This window comes from Patella vulgata, chromosome 4 (assembly GCF_932274485.2).
Source record: "Patella vulgata chromosome 4, xgPatVulg1.2, whole genome shotgun sequence".
In the NCBI taxonomy this organism is placed as follows: domain Eukaryota; kingdom Metazoa; phylum Mollusca; class Gastropoda; family Patellidae; genus Patella; species Patella vulgata.
The window spans coordinates 48,157,964-48,182,751 of NC_065882.2; the positions used below are offsets into that span (position 1 = coordinate 48,157,964).

At 34.5% G+C, this 24,788-nt stretch overlaps 1 protein-coding gene across 2 annotated transcripts in view; it reads left to right on the top strand.

The window, feature by feature from the left end:
* Window positions 1-24,788, top strand: part of LOC126819068 (CAD protein) — a 92,989-nt gene that overhangs the window by 30,375 nt on the left and 37,826 nt on the right. For both annotated transcript variants that reach the window (XM_050546889.2, XM_050546890.2), the window contains exons 11-24: window positions 20-151; window positions 842-1,075; window positions 4,852-5,073; window positions 5,313-5,501; window positions 6,690-6,923; window positions 7,115-7,252; window positions 14,054-14,221; window positions 14,398-14,480; window positions 16,255-16,501; window positions 18,189-18,287; window positions 18,648-18,749; window positions 18,967-19,089; window positions 19,595-19,777; window positions 23,757-23,975. In XM_050546889.2, coding sequence (XP_050402846.1) covers window positions 20-151; window positions 842-1,075; window positions 4,852-5,073; window positions 5,313-5,501; window positions 6,690-6,923; window positions 7,115-7,252; window positions 14,054-14,221; window positions 14,398-14,480; window positions 16,255-16,501; window positions 18,189-18,287; window positions 18,648-18,749; window positions 18,967-19,089; window positions 19,595-19,777; window positions 23,757-23,975 — 2,373 coding nt within the window. The remainder of the gene's footprint in view (window positions 1-19; window positions 152-841; window positions 1,076-4,851; window positions 5,074-5,312; window positions 5,502-6,689; window positions 6,924-7,114; window positions 7,253-14,053; window positions 14,222-14,397; window positions 14,481-16,254; window positions 16,502-18,188; window positions 18,288-18,647; window positions 18,750-18,966; window positions 19,090-19,594; window positions 19,778-23,756; window positions 23,976-24,788) is intronic.

Genomic DNA, 24,788 nt, shown 5'->3' on the forward strand with positions numbered 1-24,788 from the left:
GGATTTCATATTTTTTCAGGCAATAAAGGCATTAAAGGAAGAGTCCATACAAATAGTTTTGATAAATCCAAATGTTGCTACAGTACAAACATCAAAAGGTCTGGCTGATAAAGTCTACTTCTTACCTATAACAACTGATTATGTTGTACAGGTGTGTTGCAACTTTATATATATAATTAAAGGGGAATTATGGGAGATTTGATAACGAGCTGGCATTTCTCATTATAATAGTTAAAAACTAAGTAATGTAAAAGGAATATGCTGAAAATTGCAGTCAAATTGCTCCAAGATAATAGCGATTGAATTTACAATAAAAAAAACAAGGTCTTGATTATCCATTTTTGCGTTTAATCACCAATGCGCATTGAACAGCAGATCAGATTCAAATCCAATGAAAATAGGACACATAAGGTGACATTGAGAGTAGATTATGGTCTTTTCATGTGAATAAATGTCTAATTGATAGTTTATATAACATTTCAGGCCTAAACAAAGACTATAGGTAGATTTAGCTCTTGCATAACGATGTTAGAGAGAATACTATTTGAAATGTCATCATATTCATTGCATGTACATAATAATCTCATGCTTTATTGTGCCTTCTAGAGTTAATCTCATTTTGGGGTTGTCAACAATCCATGAATTATGATTATCTCAATTTGACATGATTTGCGCATACAGTTTCCATTCCATGTTAGATTAGATTGTGTGCAATATTTTAGACAAATTTGCCAATTTTATGGACGTTTTAAGATTAAAAACACTTTCTGCAGATCAGTGCTGGCCGCTGATCATTTATATCTTTACTTATCAACTTATTATTTAAACCCCTTTCATACAGGTGATAAAATCGGAGAGACCAGAGGGTATTCTTTTGACTTTTGGAGGGCAAACAGCATTGAATTGTGGGATACAGTTGACCAAATTAGGGATTCTAGAACAATATGGAGTCAAAGTTTTAGGAACACAAGTTTCATCAATAGAATGGACGGAAGATAGGAAGATATTTGCCAACAAAATGGCAGAAATCAATGAAAAAGTGGCTCCTAGTGAAGCAGCAGAAACTGTTGAACTGGTAAATGCAATGAGTAACATTATTTAATAATTCGAATTTAGCTCTGGGTATAAGAAATTGGTGTGGACTTGACAAGCCTGCTTATATTTTGCTCTGGTTGGAAAACAAAGACTAGAGTATGTTACAAGAGTTCTCTGTCTTGTCGGAGCCACGGTGGCTAGGTGGTTAAGACGCTGGCTCACTAGCCTGGAGGTCGGGTGTTCGATCCCTGCATTGGCTGAGAAAGTTCATCCTGATTTTCCGACGTGGTTTCCCCTTGTCAGTGGTGCAGAACGGAGGGCCTGACAAGGACAGCTGTCTAGTCCTTCGGATGAGACGAAAAACCGAGGTCCCGTGTATACATTAGAATGCACGTAAAAGATCCCTTGGCAGTTGGAATTCGATATAAGAGTAGGCGATAGTGCTGCTGCCCAGGCAAAATTTCCCTCATAGCACACTGTATGGCGTATGCCCGTCTTCATTAGCCCAGTATAGGAGCAGAACAGTAGGACGTTAAACCTCATTTCATTTCTCTGTCTCGTCACACAAAATTTTTGAAATGGTGAAATGGTTTCCTAACAATTTAATTATATGAATTTAGCTCTGAGTATAAGAAATTGGTGTGGACTTGACTAGCCTGCTCATATTTTGCTCAGGTTTGAAAACAAAGACTACAGTATGTTACAAGAGTTCTCTGTCTCGTCACACAAAATTTGTGAAATGGTGTCATAACACTAGGGATTTGGTATCGTTTAGAACGGGGTTTTTAGCGCTGGAAAGTATGCATAGAGTTTACTTTTAAAACATCGTTCGATAATTGATAAAAATCGTTTAAGAATTACATAAATGGTTTAGTTAGTACTATGGCTTAGTTTATTGGTAACGGGTTTAGTTTCTCCGAGAGTCGTTTAAAAATGGCCGACCCGTTCACTTATCTACGACGTTTACTTATTAGACGAGCCGTCTGCTTTCCCGAGATACGTTGGAAAATCAACACACCGTTTACTTATCTACGGCCTTTACTTATTAGACGAGTCGTTTACCTTCCCGAGATACGTTGAAAAATCAACACACGATTAATTTATCTATGGCATTGAAAAATTAGATGAACCTTTTAATTTCCCGCGAGCCGTTTATCCGATCGGTTAATTTTGATTACGATTATTTACATATGAAGTACGAATAAAAAAGGAGAATATAAAAAATGCACACTCATAGATGATCATCTTACCGTGGTCGTAGTATTATATATTATCCATTATCCTATAAACTTAGTATTCCACCATTGACAAATAAATCAAAAATCGGTAAATCCCGTCCCAGGTAATTATACAATTGGATCGTTGTTAGTTAGTTGTATTTTACGTCCGCTTCCACTGAGGTGATATCACAAATAAATTAACTAGTCTTTCATATGTACACGTGGTCATAAGTCAAGGTCACAATTAGAAAAATATAAAAATCTACCAAGGTTTACAAGTTCAGATACATTTTTAGTACATAAAAGATTAAATGATTTAAAAACAATGAGGTTCGAATAATAATACTTTTTTATATATTATTATCTCAGATTTTTTTAAATTGGACAAATTAAAACAAAATGGTACTCAATCGTACAATGGTACATAATCGTTTACTTCTCTCAATATATTTAGTACTATATCGTAACCTTTCAATATTTAAATTATGACTGGACAAACGGATTCTTGTAATTTCACGTCTGTATTTTCTGTCTATTGGTTTAGTCAAATAATATTGTAAGCCAAATGTATTCACAATATGCTTATAAATGATACATTTACTTGATAATTCAAATTTCTCAATACACTCCTGTCTAAATATGTCTAATAATCTTTGTCTGATGATATGGATACAATTTGTGTTTATGAGATGAGCAGGTTTTTCCCATAAATCTCCCAAGCCAAATTTAAAACGTTCCTTCTTAACATTCAGGACCCACGGGTCATTATTTATTAACACATTAGAGTAGCAAGAATTAAGTAAGACATTAGTAGAAGAACGTATTTTAATCCAGTATTTAAATATCCGTAATTTTCTCGTAATGATTAAAAGGAAACGTCCAAGTTCATAATAGATCATGTGGGAATTTGTGGTTGTTCTTGTATCTAAGATTTTCCTAAGGTACCTTAAATGTATTTGTTATATATCATGTCCCGAATGAAAACCTCATAATTTAGAATACAAGACATAAAAGTATTTAGTTACATTACTTACAATATTAAAATAATTTTCATTACAAACTTTTGAGACTGAGAAGAGAGCTTTTCGACCCTGTTCAGCAATGTGTTTTTGTATAATTAGATATTTACCATTAAAAAAATTTTTATCGGGCTCTTTCATCCCCCTTGTTATTATAATTAACCGGGATTGTACTTATCGTTAAATTAACTGTTAAACACTTACTTATTGTTACAGAAACAATAATGTATGGAATATATAAGTTTTACTCGTCGATTTTTGTTGATTACCGATCACGACCAGGATTAGTTCACCGCTGTATATTCGTATTGTTTGTTAATTGGCGTTATGATTTTAGATTTTAGGTTAGTTCACCAATGTTTTTGTAGTAAAGTATATTCGTATTGTTTTTATATTTGCCGTTATGATTTTAGATTAGTTCACCGATGTTTTTGTAATAAAGTATACTCGTATTGTTTGTTAGTTTATGATGTCTAACATCATTTATCTTCTTTATAAAAAAGGTATTTTATAATTACATATTGACAGCTTAATCACTTGCCAAAATACATCATGGACTCGACGTATTACCCAATAATCAACTAAATTGCACAGGGGTCCCCAATCAAGTGATTACGCCGTCTGAAAATGGGCGACAGCTTGTCTATAGAGATTGACAGTGACTTTTTTGGCGCCAGTCTAATGTACAGTCTCGCGAGATTGTGGCACTGCTATTGTGACCTTGACTTATGACCACGTGTACATATGAAAGACTAGTTAATTTATTTGTGATATCACCTCGGTGGAAGCGGACATAAAATACAACTAACTAACAACAACAACGATACATTACCTGGGATGTGATTTACCGATTTTTGATTTATTTGTCCATTCTGGAATACTAAGTTTATAGGATAATGGATAATATATAATACTACGACCACGGTAAGATGATCATCTATGAGTGTGCATTTTTTATATTCTCCTTTTTTATTCGTACTTCATATGTAAATAATCGTAATCAAAATTAACCGATCGGATAAACGGCTCGCGGGAAATTAAAAGGTTCATCTAATTTTTCAATGCCGTAGATAAATTAATCGTGTGTTGATTTTTCAACGTATCTCGGGAAGGTAAACGACTCGTCTAATAAGTAAAGGCCGTAGATAAGTAAACGGTGTGTTGATTTTTTAAATTATAACGGGAAAGCAGACAGCTCGTCTAATAAGTAAACGTCGTAGATAAGTGAACGGGTCGGCCATTTTTAAACGACTCTTGGAGAAACTAAACCCGTTACCAATAAACTAAGCCATAGTACTAACTAAACCATTTATGTAATTCTTAAACGATTTTTATCAATTATCGAACGATGTTTTAAAAGTAAACTCTATGCATACTTTCCAGCGCTAAAAACCCCGTTCTAAACGATACCAAATCCCTAGTGTAACATACTGCTACTTTTTTTAGGATAGGGCAATGAGTTCCTTTCTGACTGTTTTGGAACGATCAGAATTGCTTGATATAAAATGGTACATACATCAGAAGGACAGAAGAATCTGACATTATTAATAAAGCTGATGTTTCATGATGTATTTCAGGCAGTACAAGCAGCAGATAGATTAGGTTATCCAGTCTTGATAAGAGCTGCTTTTGCTCTGGGTGGACTTGGATCAGGTTTTGCAGATAATAAAGAAGAACTGGTAATCTTAGCAACAGCAGCTTTTGCTCATACCAGTCAAATTTTAATTGATAAATCATTGAAAGGATGGAAAGAAGTAGAATATGAAGTTGTGAGAGATGCTTATGACAACTGTATTACTGTAAGTTTAGTTCTTGATTATTCCTGTATTTAAGTGGAAAGTTAGATTTTGATGAGTAAATCTTACAAAATAGATATTTATTTTGACAATCAGCATTTAAAAGAAAAATAAATCTAAAAACAAAGATAAAAGTAGAAATACAAATAAATATTTTTATCTTCATATAAATTAAAAAATTACAAATAAGAAAAATAAAATATAACCTAATTTGAGAAGTTAATTTAGAAATTTAATTGTAGGTTTGTAATATGGAGAATGTGGATCCTTTAGGAATTCATACAGGAGAATCTATTGTTGTAGCTCCTAGTCAGACATTGACCAATGAGGAATATAACATGCTTCGTACAACAGCGATTAGAGTTATCCGCCATCTTGGTGTTGTAGGAGAGTGTAATATCCAATATGCTCTTAATCCAGAATCACAACAGGTAAGTTTGTACTCCATATTTTTTTTTGAAATTGTTTCTGGGTATTTTGTAGAATTGATTTTTTTTTGTCTAGATATTGGTGGTTTCAGAATAGGATTTGATTTTCTAACAGTAATTTACATGCATCTGTTTTATTGTAGTCACAAGTTTACAAGAAAGTTCTAACTTATGATTCCTGTTCATTTATCATAACATTATATAAGATGGGTTATAAGTGGCTGAATGATCTAATGTGTGAGCATAAGATCATAAAGGTCTTTCATCGAGTCATGTGGCATGATTTTGATTCCCAGGAGTAGGACTGCCAGTCCAACCTCTTGGATTTTCTACGACTTCTTTGGTTTCCTCCCACTTCTAAAATCACCTATGTGCAAGCAAGTTATTAAAATAAAATGGCAAAAGGTGTTAGTTCTGAAATGACAAAGTTTGCTTCAATTAGACTTTATACCCTATTTGTATATCTGTCTCATAACATTATAATTCAGTTACATACTTTTTCTGAAAAAAGAGATTATAATACATGTAGCCTACAGTGGACTCTGTCACTTCCAACATTGTACGGGATCATTAAAATATGGCGGATTAGACAGCATGACAGAATGCTCAATACAGGAAATATTATTATACCAAAAGTATAATCTTCTTCTGTAATATATCAATGTTTTATTTGGTTGCAAAAGTTCACTATTTACGTTGCATAGCACTCACATTTTTATCACACAATGATCGGTCGGGTAATGCTCTAAAAACAAAACGGTTTCATCACAATTAAAAATGTTTAAGGGAGAATACAATTCGTAGAATTGGCCGAGGTGTGCCGAATGTTTAAATGCTTCGACGTTAAAACCACTTGTGCGTCATTCTATTGATATCCACGGATTGAAGGCCGGAGTATACAATGTTAATTTCATGCAAATCGTGTGACGGGACCGCTAATTTATGTCATAGTTTGTAATATTCAGAATACAGATTACTCAAAACTTTGTTGGTTGAAGTAATAAAATAAATCACGACATGTATACTTAAATATTTAGATTCTTGATTATAGTTCAAATCTGCAATAAAGATCAGAAAAGAGGAGCTGTACATCCGCACTGAATTAACCTAAGGCTTTACAAATTTTCTGCAGAGTACTGTCCCTCCCTTTAGAGTCTACTGTAGTATAAAATTGATTTATTTGTTTTTTAGTATTTCATTATTGAAGTTAATGCTAGATTATCAAGAAGTTCTGCATTAGCTAGTAAAGCTACAGGGTATCCACTAGCTTATGTTGCTGCAAAATTAGCCTTAAACATTCCACTACCATGCCTTAAAAATTCTGTAACCAATTCAACAACTGCATGTTTTGAACCAAGTTTAGATTACTGTGTTGTAAAGATACCTCGTTGGGATTTGAAGAAATTTTCAAGAGTTTCAACAAAGGTAAAGCTTAAAAGATTTTTTTATTGCTCCTTCAGCTGAATCCCAATATTGTTTTTAGAATTGTCAAATATGTTCAGAATACATCAAAAAGAAGTTTTTGAAATGCTTAAAAAAAAAATTTAATGCTGAATAATTTTGTGTGTGTTATATTTTGTTTTATGAAATGAATATTTAACAATAAATATTTCTAGATTGGAAGTTCTATGAAGAGTGTTGGAGAAGTAATGGCTATTGGTAGAAAGTTTGAAGAAGCATTCCAGAAAGCTCTCAGAATGATGGATGAAAATGTTTCAGGATTTGATCCTCATATACAATCAGTTTCAGAAAATGTAAGCATATAAAGAAATAGAATTAAAACTTTAAACTCTATAGAAATTTACAGATTCAAGTGGTTGAGTGCCTAATTGATCTAAAGCATTGTAAGGTGGTTCACAGGTCTGACATCTGGTTAGTACGGTCAAATGCCTAATCCAGTGGGCTTTTCCCAGTTTCTCCTGCCACTGAAAAGGCATGCTTGTAAATGATTTAATGATGTATGAAGACAATAACCCAGTAGTGTTAAGTAGGGTATCTCAATGATCTAGTTGTCTTAAATGAAATGGGGGGGGGGTGGATGGCCAAATGGTTAGCACACGTGCACTATATAATAAGGCCTGTCATTGAGTCAACTGGCGTGGTTTCGAATCCCCCGTTGTACGTGACAAGGAGTAGGGTCGCCTGTCCAACCACGTGGGTTTTCTCCGGGTCCTCCGGTTACCTCCCACTGCTAAAGACCCCTACGAGCAAGCAAATTATTGAAATAAAATTAAACCATATTGTTGTATTCGGATCCTTGGATCCAGGGGTGTTACACATTTATATGTGGGTGAAAATAAAAATCAACCATTCTCCATGTTAGAATTCCAATCTCTATCTTTATTACTCTAAAAGGCAGAAGAACTACAACATAAGGGAGACAACTTGTGTCTGCTTAAACATAAGGTTTCAGACCACAATGATATAGAATATACCACAATATGACATCCCCCCGCGTTAAAACAAAATTCCATAGGAATTTTTGAAAAGAAGAGATATAAATGGAAAAACATTCACACACTATCACACAAAAATAAGAAAAGCTTAAATATACATGAGAATAAAAATGAGGGATGATACGATATGATACCAAAAATGAGAAAGTAGTAAAACAAGAACAATATTGAATGTTAATTAAAACAAAACAAATTATGAAAATTACATGTCATCTATAATATACATAGAAATCCTACGATAACTCCATTTTGAAATGTTCTCTATAAAACAAACTTGATTGAGAAGTATTGCTCCAACCTAATACTATATTATCTCTTTAACATACAAGTGTATATCAAATTATCCAACTATCAGATACATATAAACAATAATGATCTAATTTTAACTATGAAGAGTCTCATCATAATATAGGAGTGTATGATGAATAGCAAAAATAGGTTTACCTTCAATACAAGCTTAAACACATTGTGTAAGGAACAATTCTAAAAATATTTACTTTGATATTTACGGAGATTACCAGTTACTTGAAGAGTATTTTCATTAATTAACTCATGAGCAATATTACAAAACTCAACATTATGATCTATATTAATCCATTCACAACTTTGTTGTTGTTTTGGGCTAAATTTGACAAGCAATTGAAATTTACCAAATTTAAATCTTGCTCTTTTGATTTCAATAAAATTGTCATCATTCACAACTTCTGTTAAGTAGTTGAGTTGTTCTTCCATTTGAGGAGGTGATAACATAGATAAAGAGGCAATAGTTTGATTAGGTATACATCTATTAATATCAACAGAAGTAGTAAATCTATCATAAGTAATAAACTTATTATTAAATTCAGGTAAATTATAACCATTTTCATCTGTAAACTGATACAAACTATCCTTAGTATTCAATACAGGTGAATCATTGCTAGATACAGATTTACCTAATTGTTTACGTAATTGGTCAATATGTGTTAATCTCTTTACTGGCTCATTAGTTCTTATGAAACAAGGTTTAAGCCGATTAATGGAATAGACATCAGGCAAAACTCTACCATCTAATGTTGCTAAAATGTAATGTGTGCGATCCAAAATCTGGTGGACAATCAAAGGTCCGCACCATTCAGCTTTGATTTTCTTTGACTTAGAGGTTAAAGCTGATGAGGAAGGTTTCAGAACATAAACAAACTGTCCTAATCCATAAACTGGATTTGTACTTAGACTGTGTGAGATACTAACATTTTGACTTAATTGTTTGCGTTTTTGCAAATCTAAAATAGTAGAAGACATAGAATCAAACTTTTGTTTCAAATGTGACAAATAATCCGAATAGGATTTACAAAGACTCTTGTCAAAGTTCCAGTTGAGAGAAGTAAGATTTTTGGGTTCTTTTCCAAAAACGAGCTGATATGGGCTATGATTTCCAAGTTGTGGTGAAACAAATGAATTATATGCATAACAACTGGTAGAAACAAACCTGACCCAATCCGTACCAAATTGATTTAGATTGAATTTGAGAAGGTCAGATACAGATTTAATATGTCTCTCAACCAACAAGCTACCATGGTTTGCAACACTGATTAGTTTGTGATCTATTCCTAATGAAGAACAAAGAATAGATACCAATTTTCCTGTCAAAGAGGATGCTGCATCTGTAATTAATACAGAAGGAGGGCCAAAAATGCAAACGATCTTTTGGATGATAGCCTCACAAATAGTTTCCGCATCAAGAGACTTCAATGGAACACACAGTATAAATCTAGTTATTTCGTCGCATATCACCATTAAATGTTTGAATCCACTGGGTGAAGCTGGCATGGATTTAAAATCTAAGCAAAGTTTATCGAAAGTTCGAAATTCGGTAGGTATTCGTGGATGAAAAATACGAACATCGTCTGACTTCGGTTTAAACTGTTGGCATGGATGGCAGCTGCTAATATAATTAGCTATGGTGTGAAACATCTGTGGAAAATAAAAAAGTTTCCGCATGGTGAGGTAAGTTCTGGTAATACCTTGATGACTGGATAGAATATTATCATGGTAAATACTGATTAAATTAGAACACATCGATTCAGGAATTGCCAACTGGAGACTAAATGTTTCATCCTTATGAATAATAAGACGAAATAATACATTATCATAGAGAATATATTCGTCAGATTTATTCTTAACCGATTTGGCCGCTGCACGGTTGGAAGGAAGTATACCGTGAGATAAATAGTCATAAATGGGTTTAAAATATGGTGATGTCTCTTGTTGTATACGCAGTTGATTGCAATCAATAGGAAGATTGTAATCTCGTATCATTTTTCTCTTGATGATTGAAAGTAATTTATCCAACTCTCGCTGTTTGGGAAAATGAGATTTAACAACCTGTGCAGAATTATGAACAACTGGGCTAGGAGGCATGCACAATTCAATAGGTATTTCAACATTGGGTGTCTCTGAGTCAAGGATTCGGTCAACAAGTCGAGGTTCATTGGGAAAAGTAGAAGGTGGTGCATAAACAGAAGACAAGGGAGTAGACTCTTGCTGAGTTGATTGTTGAATAGTATGAGACTTGTTGCCAGACTTTGATGTAGAGACGGCTTGTCTATCATTGGATCTATCTTCAAAATCACTGGGAAAATTATGAAGAGATTGTTGATTTGCTGAAACTGGAGGATTGGTAAGCATAGATGAAGAAGATAACTTTTGTTTTGAGGAATTAAGATCTGGAATGGGTATGTTCTGTTGTTTTGCCCACTGACGAGTTATAGGTCTTTCTGTTAAAGTAAATGCTGTAGGAACTACTGAATCTATCTCTGAATCATCCTCAAGGGGATTACGAGACAAAAAATCTGCGAGAACTAGCTCCTTTCCCTTTTTGTAACCGATCTTGAAGGAAAAATGGGAGAGTTTTACTAAAAGTTTCTGAAGTCGATTTGTACAAGGTGCACGTTTTGAATCAAATAGATGAATGATGGCTGCATGATCTATGTATGCATCAAATTCTACTCCACGTAATAAATACTGGAAATTGGAAATATTTATGAGTAATCCGAATAACTCTAATTCAGTAACGGAATATCTTTCACAAGCTTTTGGTAAGCGTTTTGAGTAAAATCCTAACAGTCGTTCTTGACCTTGAATGACTTGAGTAAGGTAAGATCCTGTTGCCAAGCGAGATGTATCGCTGTAAAGGGTTAAGCGTCCGGTGCCAGAAGGCATATATGAAACGGGTGGCTTTACTAACAAAGATTTTACTTTAGTGAAGGCTGTTTCTTGAGCTTCTGACCATTTGAAAACCGAACGTTTATTGGATATCTTATGTAGAGGTTGCAATATGGATTGCAAACTGGGCAAGAAGTTTGACAAATAATTGACAGCGCCCACAAAACGTCGTACATCTCTGGTTGACCTAGGCCTGGGAAGATTCTGACGAAACAAGAGCGCCAAGTATGGTTAGGCTTTCCACAGTAGTCACAGACAATTTGACGATTCCTATGACTTTGAAAAAAATCTTGACGTCTTGGAGAAAATTCTCGGTGATTTGGAGAAAAATCTTGACGACTTGAAGAAAATCGACTGTTATAATATGATCTGTTGTTATGTCTTGAGAAATGAGAATTTCGATTTTGCCTAGGGCTATGAGGTCGAAATTCATTGGTATGGCGTGCCTTAGGACTGATTGAGTGATCGATGCGTCGATTATCATTGGAAGAAGAATGATGAGAAGATGACCGTCTCCGAGGAGAAGAAAAACCTGAAGCAAATTGTCGTGATGGGCGTTCCAGCTCTAGCTTAAGATCAGCTAAATCTTGTTTTAAGTGTGCTATCTCAGTATCCTTGTCATTTTCTGCCGTGAAAAAGGTTACTTCCTTAGTTTTACTGTCACTCTTGTGAATGTCAAAGTAATACTGAGCTTTGAGAGCTATGTCAGAAATAGAAGTCCTGTCATTAATTGACATTGCCACAGCTTGTTGACATAATGATGGCAAAATGGAAACAAACTTGTATCGCAGTTGTGCATCAGCTATGTCCAACTGTCTTCCTAATCTCTGAAGTTCCTCTAAATTTTCAGAGGGCGGTTTAGTTTCGTCATAACAAAATGAAGCGTAATCCTTATGCAAACCAAAGGGCGTCCGATTATCAGAAAATCTCTCAATAAACTGAGTGCGGAGATCTGCCAAGCTTCGGAACACTTTACCTTCTATCCATAGACGTGCTTTGCTTTTTAATGTTTGCCTGAAGAGACCAACCATCACATTAATTCCTGCAACATTGACAGGGTTCTGATCATGATTATGATGTTCTAAATAATCCACGAAAGTCAAATAATGTGCTGTAGCAAGATCCCTACTTAGGATAGACCCATCAAATTTATCAGCATTAAAGGGCTTACCTTGAGCCATTTCAAAGTTGTACAAAATGAACTTATGAAATGTCACAAAATTAATTATGAAACAATATATATACATGTATCAAGCTTACAAAATGTTAGAAAACTAATTACTAAACAATATATCAAATTAACAAAATGGAAATTCAAGTACTGTACACAATAACACATTCACCCAACACAATCATACAATACAATCATACAATATCCTAACAACGATAACCAAGCAGGTAAAAAAAACACAAGTCAATAATATTCAATGAATGTCGATAATTGAACAAATGATTTATATAGGAAAATATCGCACAAATGTCACTGCAACTGCATATGCATCAAATCACTGTAGACTGTAGATTTCAAAATGTTACTATTACTATTAAATACTATTCAGTATGAAGCTAAAAACTGGCATGTTATGTTATAATTGTCACTGGACTGTCTAAGGCTAGAATTAAAAGTCGGTAGGCCTATACTACATCTACAATAATTGGTCTTCTCTGGGATTATCTACACCACACTGCCTGCTCAAGAATACTAAATAATATTACTACATTCACAGTCACATAAAACTGGAAACTGGATCGAAATCATAGTATGAATTGAAAATTAGGTAATGATGATGTAAGTTGAACATAAACATGGTTTAAATTATTCTGTCTTCAAGACTAGGCTCTCCAAAATAATTTCAGACTTTGGATAATTGTAGGCAATGTAGGGCTATCTCAATCTGATCTCATCTGTGATTCATTTAGTAAATTGTAAATGTAATTCTCTGCACAATGAAAATTCTCAAAATTAGAATGATACTAGATTGATTAAAGTTCCATCAGTTGACTAATATCAGTAGAGTTCAAGATATACAGTAAAGTCAAGCGGTATTGCTTAGTCCATTCTAAGAAAGCACATGGAAAGCACATGGCACAGATATGAAAAGCACATGGTACTCTTAAACTGTCACAAAAATCTGATTAAATCCATAGTTTGGTGAAAAACATACAAAATATGAAGCACAATAAGTTTAGGATGTTTTGCATCTCCACCATGTTGTATTCGGATCCTTGGATCCAGGGGTGTTACACATTTATATGTGGGTGAAAATAAAAATCAACCATTCTCCATGTTAGAATTCCAATCTCTATCTTTATTACTCTAAAAGGCAGAAGAACTACAACATAAGGGAGACAACTTGTGTCTGCTTAAACATAAGGTTTCAGACCACAATGATATAGAATATACCACAATATGACAATATGTTAGTCCTGAAATGGCCTAGTTTGTGTCAAGTGGACGTTAACCCCCCCCCTCTCTCTCTCTCTTAGTTATGTAGAGTGAGGTATCTAAATAACCTAGTTGTGTTAAGTGAGGTATCTAAATGACTTGGTTATGTTGAGTGAGGTATCTAAATAACCTAGTTGTGTTAAATGAGGTACCTAAATGGCCTGGTTGTGTTAAGTGAGCTATCTTAATGACCTAGTTGTGTTAAGTGAGCTATCTAAATGACCTACTTATGTTGAGTCTCCTAGTTGTGGTAAGGTATCTAATGACCCAGCTTTTTTTGTTAAGTGTGGTATCTAAATGATCTAGTTTTTTAGGTAAGGTATTTGAAGACCTTAATAAATTGGAATCATATTTTAGTTTGACATTTAGATACAGAATGATATAATTTTTACAATATCTATGGAAATTAGGGGTTTATTAAGAGAGATTTTACTGTGAACATTTTGTTTCAGGAGTTACAACATCCTACAGATAGAAGAATATTTGTACTGGCAGCAGCATTAAAACAAGGTTATAATGTAGATAAATTGTATGAATTAACTGCTATTGACCGCTGGTTTTTAAATAAGTTTAAAAATATCACTGATCATATAACAATTCTGGAACAATATCAACGACAGGTAAGCCCACTTGTGTTCCAAACTCTTATTTCATAAATCCCAATCTAATGAGGATCAGTAGAACATTAAACCCCATTTCATTTCATTTCATTTCATTTCTAATGAGGATCTAATTGTCATCATGAGTTTTGTTTCAAAATTTAAGTTCCAAGGTGTTATGTTTATCTTTATTTCAGCCAAAGAAAGTTCCTCAAGAAATTTTCCTGAAAGCTAAACAATTAGGATTTTCAGATATACAAATAGCAAAAGCTGTTTCAAGGTATATTTTTTAAAAATTTTGTTTACTTAGATGCACATGATACTTCCCACTATAGTATATATATATATATATGCTGCCCATATATTAAGTATTTCGCAGTTAGCTCATAGGTTTGACATCTACCAATAACAAATCAGATCATTGGTATGTGAAATGCTGTAGAGTGTAGGTATAGACGACTTGAAGGATCAAGTACTGAATTAATGTCTTCAGTACGTTTCTCTGAAATGAGATCTTCTGATACGATATAGCCAGGCATCTGTATTGCCGGATGAAGATAAGTGTCACTTACAAATGAGACCTTCATTTTTCATGAGAACACCCTGAAAAACTCATCCATGGATCCTCTGCATATAAATTGATATTGAATGTACAAGATCTGCTTTGGTTAAGTTTTTTTCTTGTAGAACAAAATGTCTCTATATTCTCGATAAATCCTCACTCATGTTTATTGTCCCCCTCCTTTCGAAGAAAGCAGGGGACTATTAAAATGGATCTGTCCGTCTGTCACACTCTTTCCTCCTAATTGAGCTAGAATATTCAAACTTGGTGTTAGTGTTTATTAGGTGAATGCCTTGATGGAGTTCGAGGGATGAGCATCTTCTGCTTAGGGTAAGCAGAGATAAGCAGTTTGATGGGTTGATAAACAAGTTGATTGGTTGATGCTTTGGGACACGATAACTTTAGTTCTAATTAAGCGAGAATGATGAAACTTGGTATATAGTTTCATTCCATCAATGCCTTGACTTAAGTTCAATAATGAGCATTTTCTGTTCAGGGTAAGCAGAGCAATAAGCAGTTTGATTGGTCGATTCTTTGGAACACAATAATGGCCTTCGAATTGAGGTAGAATGTTCAAACTTGGTGTTGGCGTTCATTAGGTGAATTTTTGACAAAGTTCGAAGATGAGCATTTTCTGCTTAGGGTAAGCAGTGGTAAGCAATTTGATTGTTTGATGCTTTGGGACATGATAACTTTGGTTCTGATTAAGTGAGAGTGATGAAACTTGGTGTATGGTTTCATCCCATCAAGCAGAACAATAAGCAGTTTAATATTGGTCGAGACTTTGGAGCTCGACAGGTTTGATTCTAATTGAATGATAGTGGTGAAATTTTGTGTATAGTTTCATTACATCAATACCTTAACAAAGTTCGGTGCTGAGCATTTTCTGCTTAGTAGAGACTTCAATCTGATTGGTCGAGACTTTGGAATACAATAAATCTAATTTAGGTGGAATGTTCAAAATTGGTGTAGGTGTTTATTAGGTGAATGCCTTAACCAAGTTCCATCATGCGCATTTTCTACTAAGGCTAAGCAGTTTCTACTTGTATATTAGGCTAAGTATCGATAAGCAATTTGATTTGTAAAGATTTTGGATCATAACAACTCTGCTTTTAATTTAGGTATAGATATTCATTAGGCGAATGTCTTGACTGAGTTCAATGATTAGTATTTCCCATTAAAGCTAAGCAGATCGAAGCAATTTCGTTGATTGATGCTTTGGGACAAAATAACTTTGATTCTAACTTATAAGTTATGGGGAGAGATGAAACTTAGTGTATAGTTTCATTACCAGGTACTTCAAAACCTGACTAAGTTTGATTCGTGAACATTTTATGCTTAGACTAAGCATAGATAATCAGTTTGATTACTTGATGTTTTTGAAAAAGATAAATGTGCAATTAATAAGTATATGTTATTGTTATTTGTTTATTTTGGGATTTCGGCGAAGGATATCAGCCTCACTGTTGACTTGTTTATATTCTACTTTCAGTACAGAATTGGTTATTCGAAAAATCCGACATGATTTTAACATAATACCATTTGTAAAACAAATAGATACAGTTGCTGGGGAATGGCCAGCCTCAACAAACTATCTTTATTTAACTTATAATGGTGAACAACATGATATAGACTTCCCAGGAGGTCATGTGATGGTTTTAGGGTCAGGTGTTTATAGAATAGGAAGCAGTGTAGAGTTTGATTGGTGTGCAGTCAATTGCATCCGAGAACTACGTAAGGTAAATTATTTTTATGGGTAATTTTTTAATCTAGATTTCTCTTCTGTGAATAAGTGCATAGTTTTAACATTCAGTCATCCAGGAAAGTCATTGTTAATGATTCTGTTTCCTGGGTGAGACTGTTTAGTTGCAGACTAAAGAAAGAATTTGTCTTATTTGCCATGATAAGAGCTGAAAAGTGTTGTTTAAATAGTAACTTAGAAGACTAGGTTATATTTTGTCATGCACTTGTTGGTGATTAAAGATCATATGTTTGAAAGTGTTACAGACACTTAAAATAGCATAGAGTGAAAGAGTAGAAACTAATTGAGACTGTAAACTTTAAATGGCTGTAACTTCTGTCCCTTAAAACTAGGAATTGATATTTTTATACATCCACCTTTTCATGTCCACGTATATTGTCGTCGCCCCTGTCCGTCTGTCTGTCCGTCCACAATTGTTTGTGGACACTCTACAAGTCACAATTCTAATCTGATTTTGACGAAACTTGAAATATAGGTTTATCTCCAGAAGATCTTGGTTGCTTTCGATATTGGCATGTATGGTATTGAAACTTCATGGATTATGGCCCCTGATTGTACGAAAAATCACGTTTTTAGCTTGTGGTCCCTCAAGAGGTCACAATTGCACCATATTGTTGGTTGAGTTCGAATTTCATGAAAATCGGACCAAAACTGCCGTACAAAATGGGCGCCCATTTTACGCAAATAGTCTAAAATATGGTATATCAAGATTGTGGACCCTCTAGAGGTCACAATTTTCATCCAATTTTGATGAAACTTGGAATGCATGTTTATATCACAAAGATCTTGGTTCCTTTCAATATTCGCGCATATCGGATCGTAACTTTCTGTATTATGGCCCCTGATTTTACGAAAAATCACGCTTTTAGCTTGTGGTCCCTCTTGAGGTCACAATTTTTATCCAATTTAAAAAAACGTTTTTATATATCACCGTTACACCCTAATGATGGTTGAGATTGAATTTCAAAACTGTTTAAATATATAACCATTCCACGATAATGAAGGTTGAATTCGAATTTCAGGAAAATCGAAATGAAACTGCCCAACAAAATAGCTGCTATTTGTACGAAAATTGTGTAAAAGTATGTAATACGAAGGTTGTGGACCCTCTAGAGGTCATAATTTTTATCTGATTTTGATGAAACTTGAAATGTATGTTCATAACCCAAATATCTCGGTTTCTTTCGATATTCGCGCATATCGGACCATATCTTCCTAGATTATGGCCCCTGTTTGTACAAAAAATCACATTATTTTTTTTAGCTCGTTCTCTGTCCATCTATTGCAAAATGTGGGCGTATCTTGCATGTCAACCGCTTGTTCTCTAAAACAAACATTGAAACAAAAAACTGGAAAAGATCTACTCTCTTCTGAAATTATGTATCAAAGTATGTTTTATAATTAATGTTATGGAACTGGATTGGTTCAGTAAGGCACTGGCCCACTGAACTGGAGGAGTCCCAACTTCAATCCTTGTGTTGGCTTAGAAAGGATTTACTGGCGTGGATGCCCTCTTTCCAGTCAGGGCAAAATATCCCTCTTAGCACACTTATGCCCATCTTAAGTATCCTGGTTGGAGCAGAAAAGTAGGAGGTTAAACCCCCATTTCATTCATTATTAGTTTTACCTGGGCTTAATTTAATGTTATGATTTTGTTATTTCAGCTGAACTATAAAACTATAATGGTTAATTATAATCCAGAAACTGTTAGCACAGATTATGATATGTGTGACAGACTTTATTTTGATGAAATTTCATTTGAGGTACACTTACATTTCTATAGTATTCATACAATACCCTCCAGCTAATTTTGTGTTCCGCTGTCAAAAGTTTATGTAACAAATTGGAAATAAAATATTCCCTCCCCTCCCCTCCCCCCAAAAAATGAAACAAAATATAAGATCAACCCAAGTCAGCAATTGATTTGGACCTAATGGAAACATAATCATGTACAGGAGCGGGAATGGATCAATTAAACCTAAAAATTCTTAAACAGTCAATAATAATCTTATAATTAATTAAGATCTGTATTATTATTATTTGTTATGATTTATTTCTGAACCGCCTAGTGCCTGAGTGATAATAAAGTAATATTTACTAAGTTTTTGTGTTATATATTTCAGACTGTAATGGATATATATGTTTTAGAGAATCCTGAAGGTATTATATTATCTGTTGGTGGGCAGTTACCAAACAATATTGCCATGTCACTTCACAGACAACAGGTATTGGATTTGTCTTTCTACACTGTCATCTTAAGTATATTTTGAGTTTCTTATAATATGCTTTAAATGTAATCATATACAGATAAACATTATGACATAAAACTATTTCATAAAATGCCATAATTAATGTGTAGTTACGAATTCGTTTTCAAAAATAATTTTTAGATTGTAAATAAATTTTCAATATCATAAATCAAAATTTGACATTTGTTTTTAGGCAAGGATTTTGGGAACATCACCAGAGAGTATAGATAATGCTGAGAACAGATTTAAGTTTTCTCGTATGTTAGATAATATGTCTATAAGTCAACCACGATGGAAGGAACTTACTACTATAGAGGTACAGTTTGATTTTATACACCCACATTTTCAAGTGGACATATATTGTCTGTTCACATTTTGTTTATGGACACTCTACAGGTCAAATTTTTAATCAGTTTTGGGAAAGCTTGAAATATAGGTTTATCTCCCAAAGATCTCGGTACATTTTTATATTGGCATTTATCGTTGTAGGTCTCTGATGAAATGTAAATGTAAGCTAATTTTTTGATTTTCTAAATTTACAAAACTGATGACAAATGTCTGATTTGTAAAACAAACATTGATTTTAAGATAGGAATGTGAAGTTTAGTGGACAAATATCGAAATATGACAACAAATGAAGAAATTTGAATTAAGGACTATGAATTAAGGACTAAGAATCAAGAACATTGAATAAAGAGCTGTTTGGTCTTCCATAGGTTGGCACCTAATATCAAATTAGTTGATTGTGAGGCATAGTACAATTGAGTTGGAAAGTAGTAAGTTAGTCAAGTAATTTAAAATCAGTTTGCTTTTAATTTCAGACTGCTATAAAATTTGCCAATGAAGTTGGATATCCATGTTTGATCCGTCCATCATATGTATTAAGTGGAGCTGCGATGAATGTGGCTCACACACATCAAGATTTAGAAAATTATTTAACACAAGCTAGTGCTGTATCTAAAGAACACCCTGTTGTTATATCCAAATTTATCTTAGAGGCGAAGGTAAGTCTCTCATAAGATGAATGAACATTTTTATAGGTCCACATTCATAATGTGGACGTATATTGCCGTTGCCCCTCTGTGTGTTGCCTACAAGCCGCAATAATAAACTGATCAACTTGAAACTTTACATACTTATTCCTTATACCCTATGGATGATCCCTATTGTTTTTGGTGCATGCCAGGGGGCAGAACAATGCCCATTTCTTGTATTTGTTTGTTTGTCATCTACACACCGCATTTCTTAACGTAACATCTTGAAACTTTGCATACTTATTCCTTATACCCTAAGGAACGTCCCTAGTGCATGCCCAATCCCCAGGGGCAGAGCCACATCCATTTTCTTTTTGTGTGTCGCCTACAGGCTGCAATTCTTAACCGATTGTCTTGAAAACCATAAGGTAAGCAGAGCGATAAGCAATTTGATTGGTCAAGACTTTAGAACATAACAATTCTGCTTTTAATTGAGGTATAGATGTTCATTAGGCGTATGTCTTGACTGAGTTCAATGATTAATATTTCCCATTAAAGCTAAGCAGAGCTAAGCAATTTCTTTGGTCCATGCTCTGGGACAAGATTACTTTGATTCTAACTGATGGAGAGTGATGAAACTTAGTGTATAGTTTTACTCACTACCAGGTACTTCTAAACCAGACTTTGATAGTGAACATTTTATGCTTAGACTAAGCATAGATAATCAGTTTCATTACTCGATAATCTTGAAAAAGATAAATGTGCAAATTATGTGTCATCTTTTTGTCCCCCGCCTTTCGAAGAAAGCAGGGGACTATTAAAATGGGTTCGTCCGTCCGTCTGTCTGTCCGTCTGTCTGTCTGTCCGTCTGTCTGTCCGTCACACTTTTTGGGACACAATAACTCTCTTCCTAATTGAGCTAGAATGTTCAAACTTGGTGTATGTGTTTATTAGGTCAATGCCTTGATGGAGTTCGAAGATGAGCATTTTCCGCTTAGGGTAAGCAGAGATAAGCAATTTGATTGGTTGATGCTTTGGGACACGATAACTCTCTTCCTAATTGGGCTAGAATGTTCAAACTTGGTGTATGTGTTGATTAGGTCAATGCCTTGATGGAGTTCGAAGATGAGCATTTTCCGCTTAGGGTAAGCAGAGATAAGCAATTTGATTGGTTGATGCTTTGGGACACGATAACTTTTAATTGAGCTAGAATGTTCAAACTTGGTGTATGTGTTTATTAGGTCAATGCCTTGATGGAGTTCGAAGATGAGCATTTTCCGCTTAGAGTAAGCAGAGATAAGCAATTTGATTGGTTGATACTTTGGGGCACGATAACTCTCTTCCTAATTGAGCTAGAATGTTCAAACTTGGTGTATGTGTTGATTAGGTCAATGCCTTGATGGAGTTCGAAGATGAGCATTTTCCGCTTAGGGTAAGCAGAGATAAACAATTTGATTGGTTGATGCTTTGGGACACGATAACTTTAGTTCTAATTAAGTGAGATTGATGAAACTTGGTGTATAGTTTCATTACAGTAATACCTTGTTATCTAAATTATCCCCCTTTGGTGATACAGTTTTTAGCATATAAACTAGATAATAATTATTCGGTTGACACACAATCAACGGCATAGAATACACGATGGCACAAGCTATAATAATTATTGATATAAAATATTATTTTATCGCAATTTAGCTGATATATAACTGGATAGCCCTCATAAATAAGTAGTGGAAGGAGGGAATCGATTTTCATATTCCGTTTTCCTGCAAATGTTATTTAACTTCTTTATTATATAATATTTGTATTTTTGTCCCCCGCCTTTCGAAGAAAGCAGGGGACTATTAAAATCGGTGTGTCTGTCCGTCCGTCACACTTTTTGGGACACAATAACTCTCTCTAACTGAGCCAGAATGTTCAAACTTGGTGTAGGTGTTTATTAGGTCAATGCCTTGATGGAGTTCAAAGATGAGCATTTTCTGCTTAGTGTAAGCAGAGATAAGCAATTTGATTGGTTGATGCTTTGGGACACGATAACTTTAGTTCTAATTAAGTGAGAGTGATGAAACTTGGTGTATAGCTTCATTACATCAATACCTTGACTAAGTTCGATAATGAGCATTTTCTGCTTAGGGTAAGCAGAGCGATAAGCAATTTGATTGGCCAAGACTTTGGAACACAATAACTCCCCTTCTAAGTGAGGTAGAATGTTCAAACTTGGTGTAGGTGTTAATTAGGTCAATGTCTTGATGGAGTTCGAACATGAGCATTTTGTGCTTAGGTTAAGCAGAGATAAGCAATTTGATTGGTCAAGATTTTGGAACACAATAACTCTCATTCTAGTTGAGTTAGAATGTTCACACTTGGCGTAGGTGTCTGATAGGTGAATGCCTTGATGGAGATTGAAGATGAGAATTTTCTGCTTAGAGTAAGCAGGGATAAGCAATTTGATTGGTTGATGCTTTGGGACACGATAACTTTAGTTCGAATTAAGTGAGAGTGAGGACACTTGGTGTATAGCTTTATTACATCAATACCTTGACTTAGTTCGATAATGAATATTCTCTGCTGTCATGTCATGGCTGAGTTCAATGATTTACATTAGTCGATGCTTTGGGACAAGATAACTTTGATTCTATCTGATGGAGAGTGCTGAAACTTAGTGTATAGTTTGATTGCTCGATACTTTTGAAAAAAATAAATGTGCGATTAATAAATATGTGTCATCTATTTATTTTTGGATTTCGGCGGGGGACATCAGCCTCACTGTTGGCTTGTTTTTTTGTCCCCCGCCTTTCGAAGAAAGCAGGGGACTATTAAAATGGGTTCGTCCGTCTGTCTGTCTGTCCGTCTGTCTGTCCGTCACACTTTTTGGGACACAATAACTCTCTTCCTAATTGAGCTAGAATGTTCAAACTTGGTGTATGTGTTTATTAGGTCAATGCCTTGATGGAGTTCGAAGATGAGCATTTTCCGCTTAGGGTAAGCAGAGATAAGCAATTTGATTGGTTGATGCTTTGGGACACGATAACTCTCTTCCTAATTGGGCTAGAATGTTCAAACTTGGTGTATGTGTTGATTAGGTCAATGCCTTGATGGAGTTCGAAGATGAGCATTTTCCGCTTAGGGTAAGCAGAGATAAGCAATTTGATTGGTTGATGCTTTGGGACACGATAACTTTTAATTGAGCTAGAATGTTCAAACTTGGTGTATGTGTTTATTAGGTCAATGCCTTGATGGAGTTCGAAGATGAGCATTTTCCGCTTAGGGTAAGCAGAGATAAGCAATTTGATTGGTTGATACTTTGGGGCACGATAACTCTCTTCCTAATTGAGCTAGAATGTTCAAACTTGGTGTATGTGTTGATTAGGTCAATGCCTTGATGGAGTTCGAAGATGAGCATTTTCCGCTTAGGGTAAGCAGAGATAAGCAATTTGATTGGTTGATGCTTTGGGACACGATAACTTTAGTTCTAATTAAGTGAGATTGATGAAACTTGGTGTATAGTTTCATTACAGTAATACCTTGACTAAGTTTGATAATGAGCATTTTCTGCTCAGGGTAAGCAGAGCGATACGCAATTTGATTGGTCGAGACTTTGGAAAACAATAACTCTCCTACTTTGATTGTTAGACTATAAGTAAAGATATACTGTTTGATTGTTCAATACTTTGTAAAAGATAATTTGTGATAAATTTATATGTGTCCTCTAATTATTTTCCTATTTCGGCGGGGGACATCAGCCTCACTGTTGGCTTGTTTGATTTTGGCTGGGGACATCAGCCTCACTGTTGGCTTGTTTTCAGAAATATTGGCCTTATGCCTGAAATAACTTGTATATACTTTATTTATTCAAATAGTTGCTTTTTAACTGCTGAACTTTCTGACATACTTTATATTGAGGATTTCTTCTGGACTTGATACTTATGTGGATTATGGACGGGATTGTATATTAACATGATTTGAAATCAGTATCTGTAGAACAATTGTATGATGTTTTAATTAATAGGAAATAGATGTAGATGCTGTAGCGTGTGATGGGGAAGTAGTTTGTGTAGCTGTATCAGAACATGTAGAAAATGCTGGAGTACATTCTGGCGATGCTACACTTGTCACACCACCTCAAGATTTAAATGAAGAAACATTGGGTAAAATAAAAGCTATATGTTGTGTTATAGCTAGAGCACTAGAAGTTACAGGACCAATGAATATACAACTTATTGCTAAGGTTAGTACCACTTTGAAAGTGCAAACTCTATATTTGTCATATAGGGTGCCAAACATACTTAAAGACCACATAAGGTGAAAAATCGAAATTTCATGTACGTATAGCCAATGGTTACTATATCTAATTTACGGCAAGTTTACACTCATCTGATCAAAGTTGTTTCGGCTGTTAACGTTTAAGTATCCGACAAGCCAAAACGCTTTTCAATTTTTCAATTACGACCTTAATCCGGTTGATTGGCTGGTAACGTCACAGGTACTACACATAGTATATACATTATTTATACAATATATCACTGTCTGTACAATATATCACTGTCTATACACACCACCAGTTGACTGGCCTAATCATAATCACAGATTATTGTCTTACATTGTTAAAGATTGAATATTTTAGAATGAATTTAAAATGCTGTATCAAGCCGTAGATCCATTTAAGCATCCTTTGTTTAAATAGGCCACATGACAAATGAAGATGACCCAAGCAATTCACGCATTTACTGATAATTTGGATACCCTGTAATACTTGATATCCCAAACTATTCTCTATAAGTACAGATATACAAATGGTGCCAGTCATTTGTCGATATATTCATTATTAGCTATATAATAATAATAACCATTTCTATACACAAAGAACAACTTTTATCTTAACTCATTTGAAATTCACAGCAAATATGGAATTTTTCGATGACTATGCATAACAATAGATCGCCCTAGCCAATCAACGCTAAGAATCTTATTACCATGTACGTTTCCATGCATACTACGGGCGTAGTAACTGAGGTTAAACTTTAGCGAAAATTGCATTGGA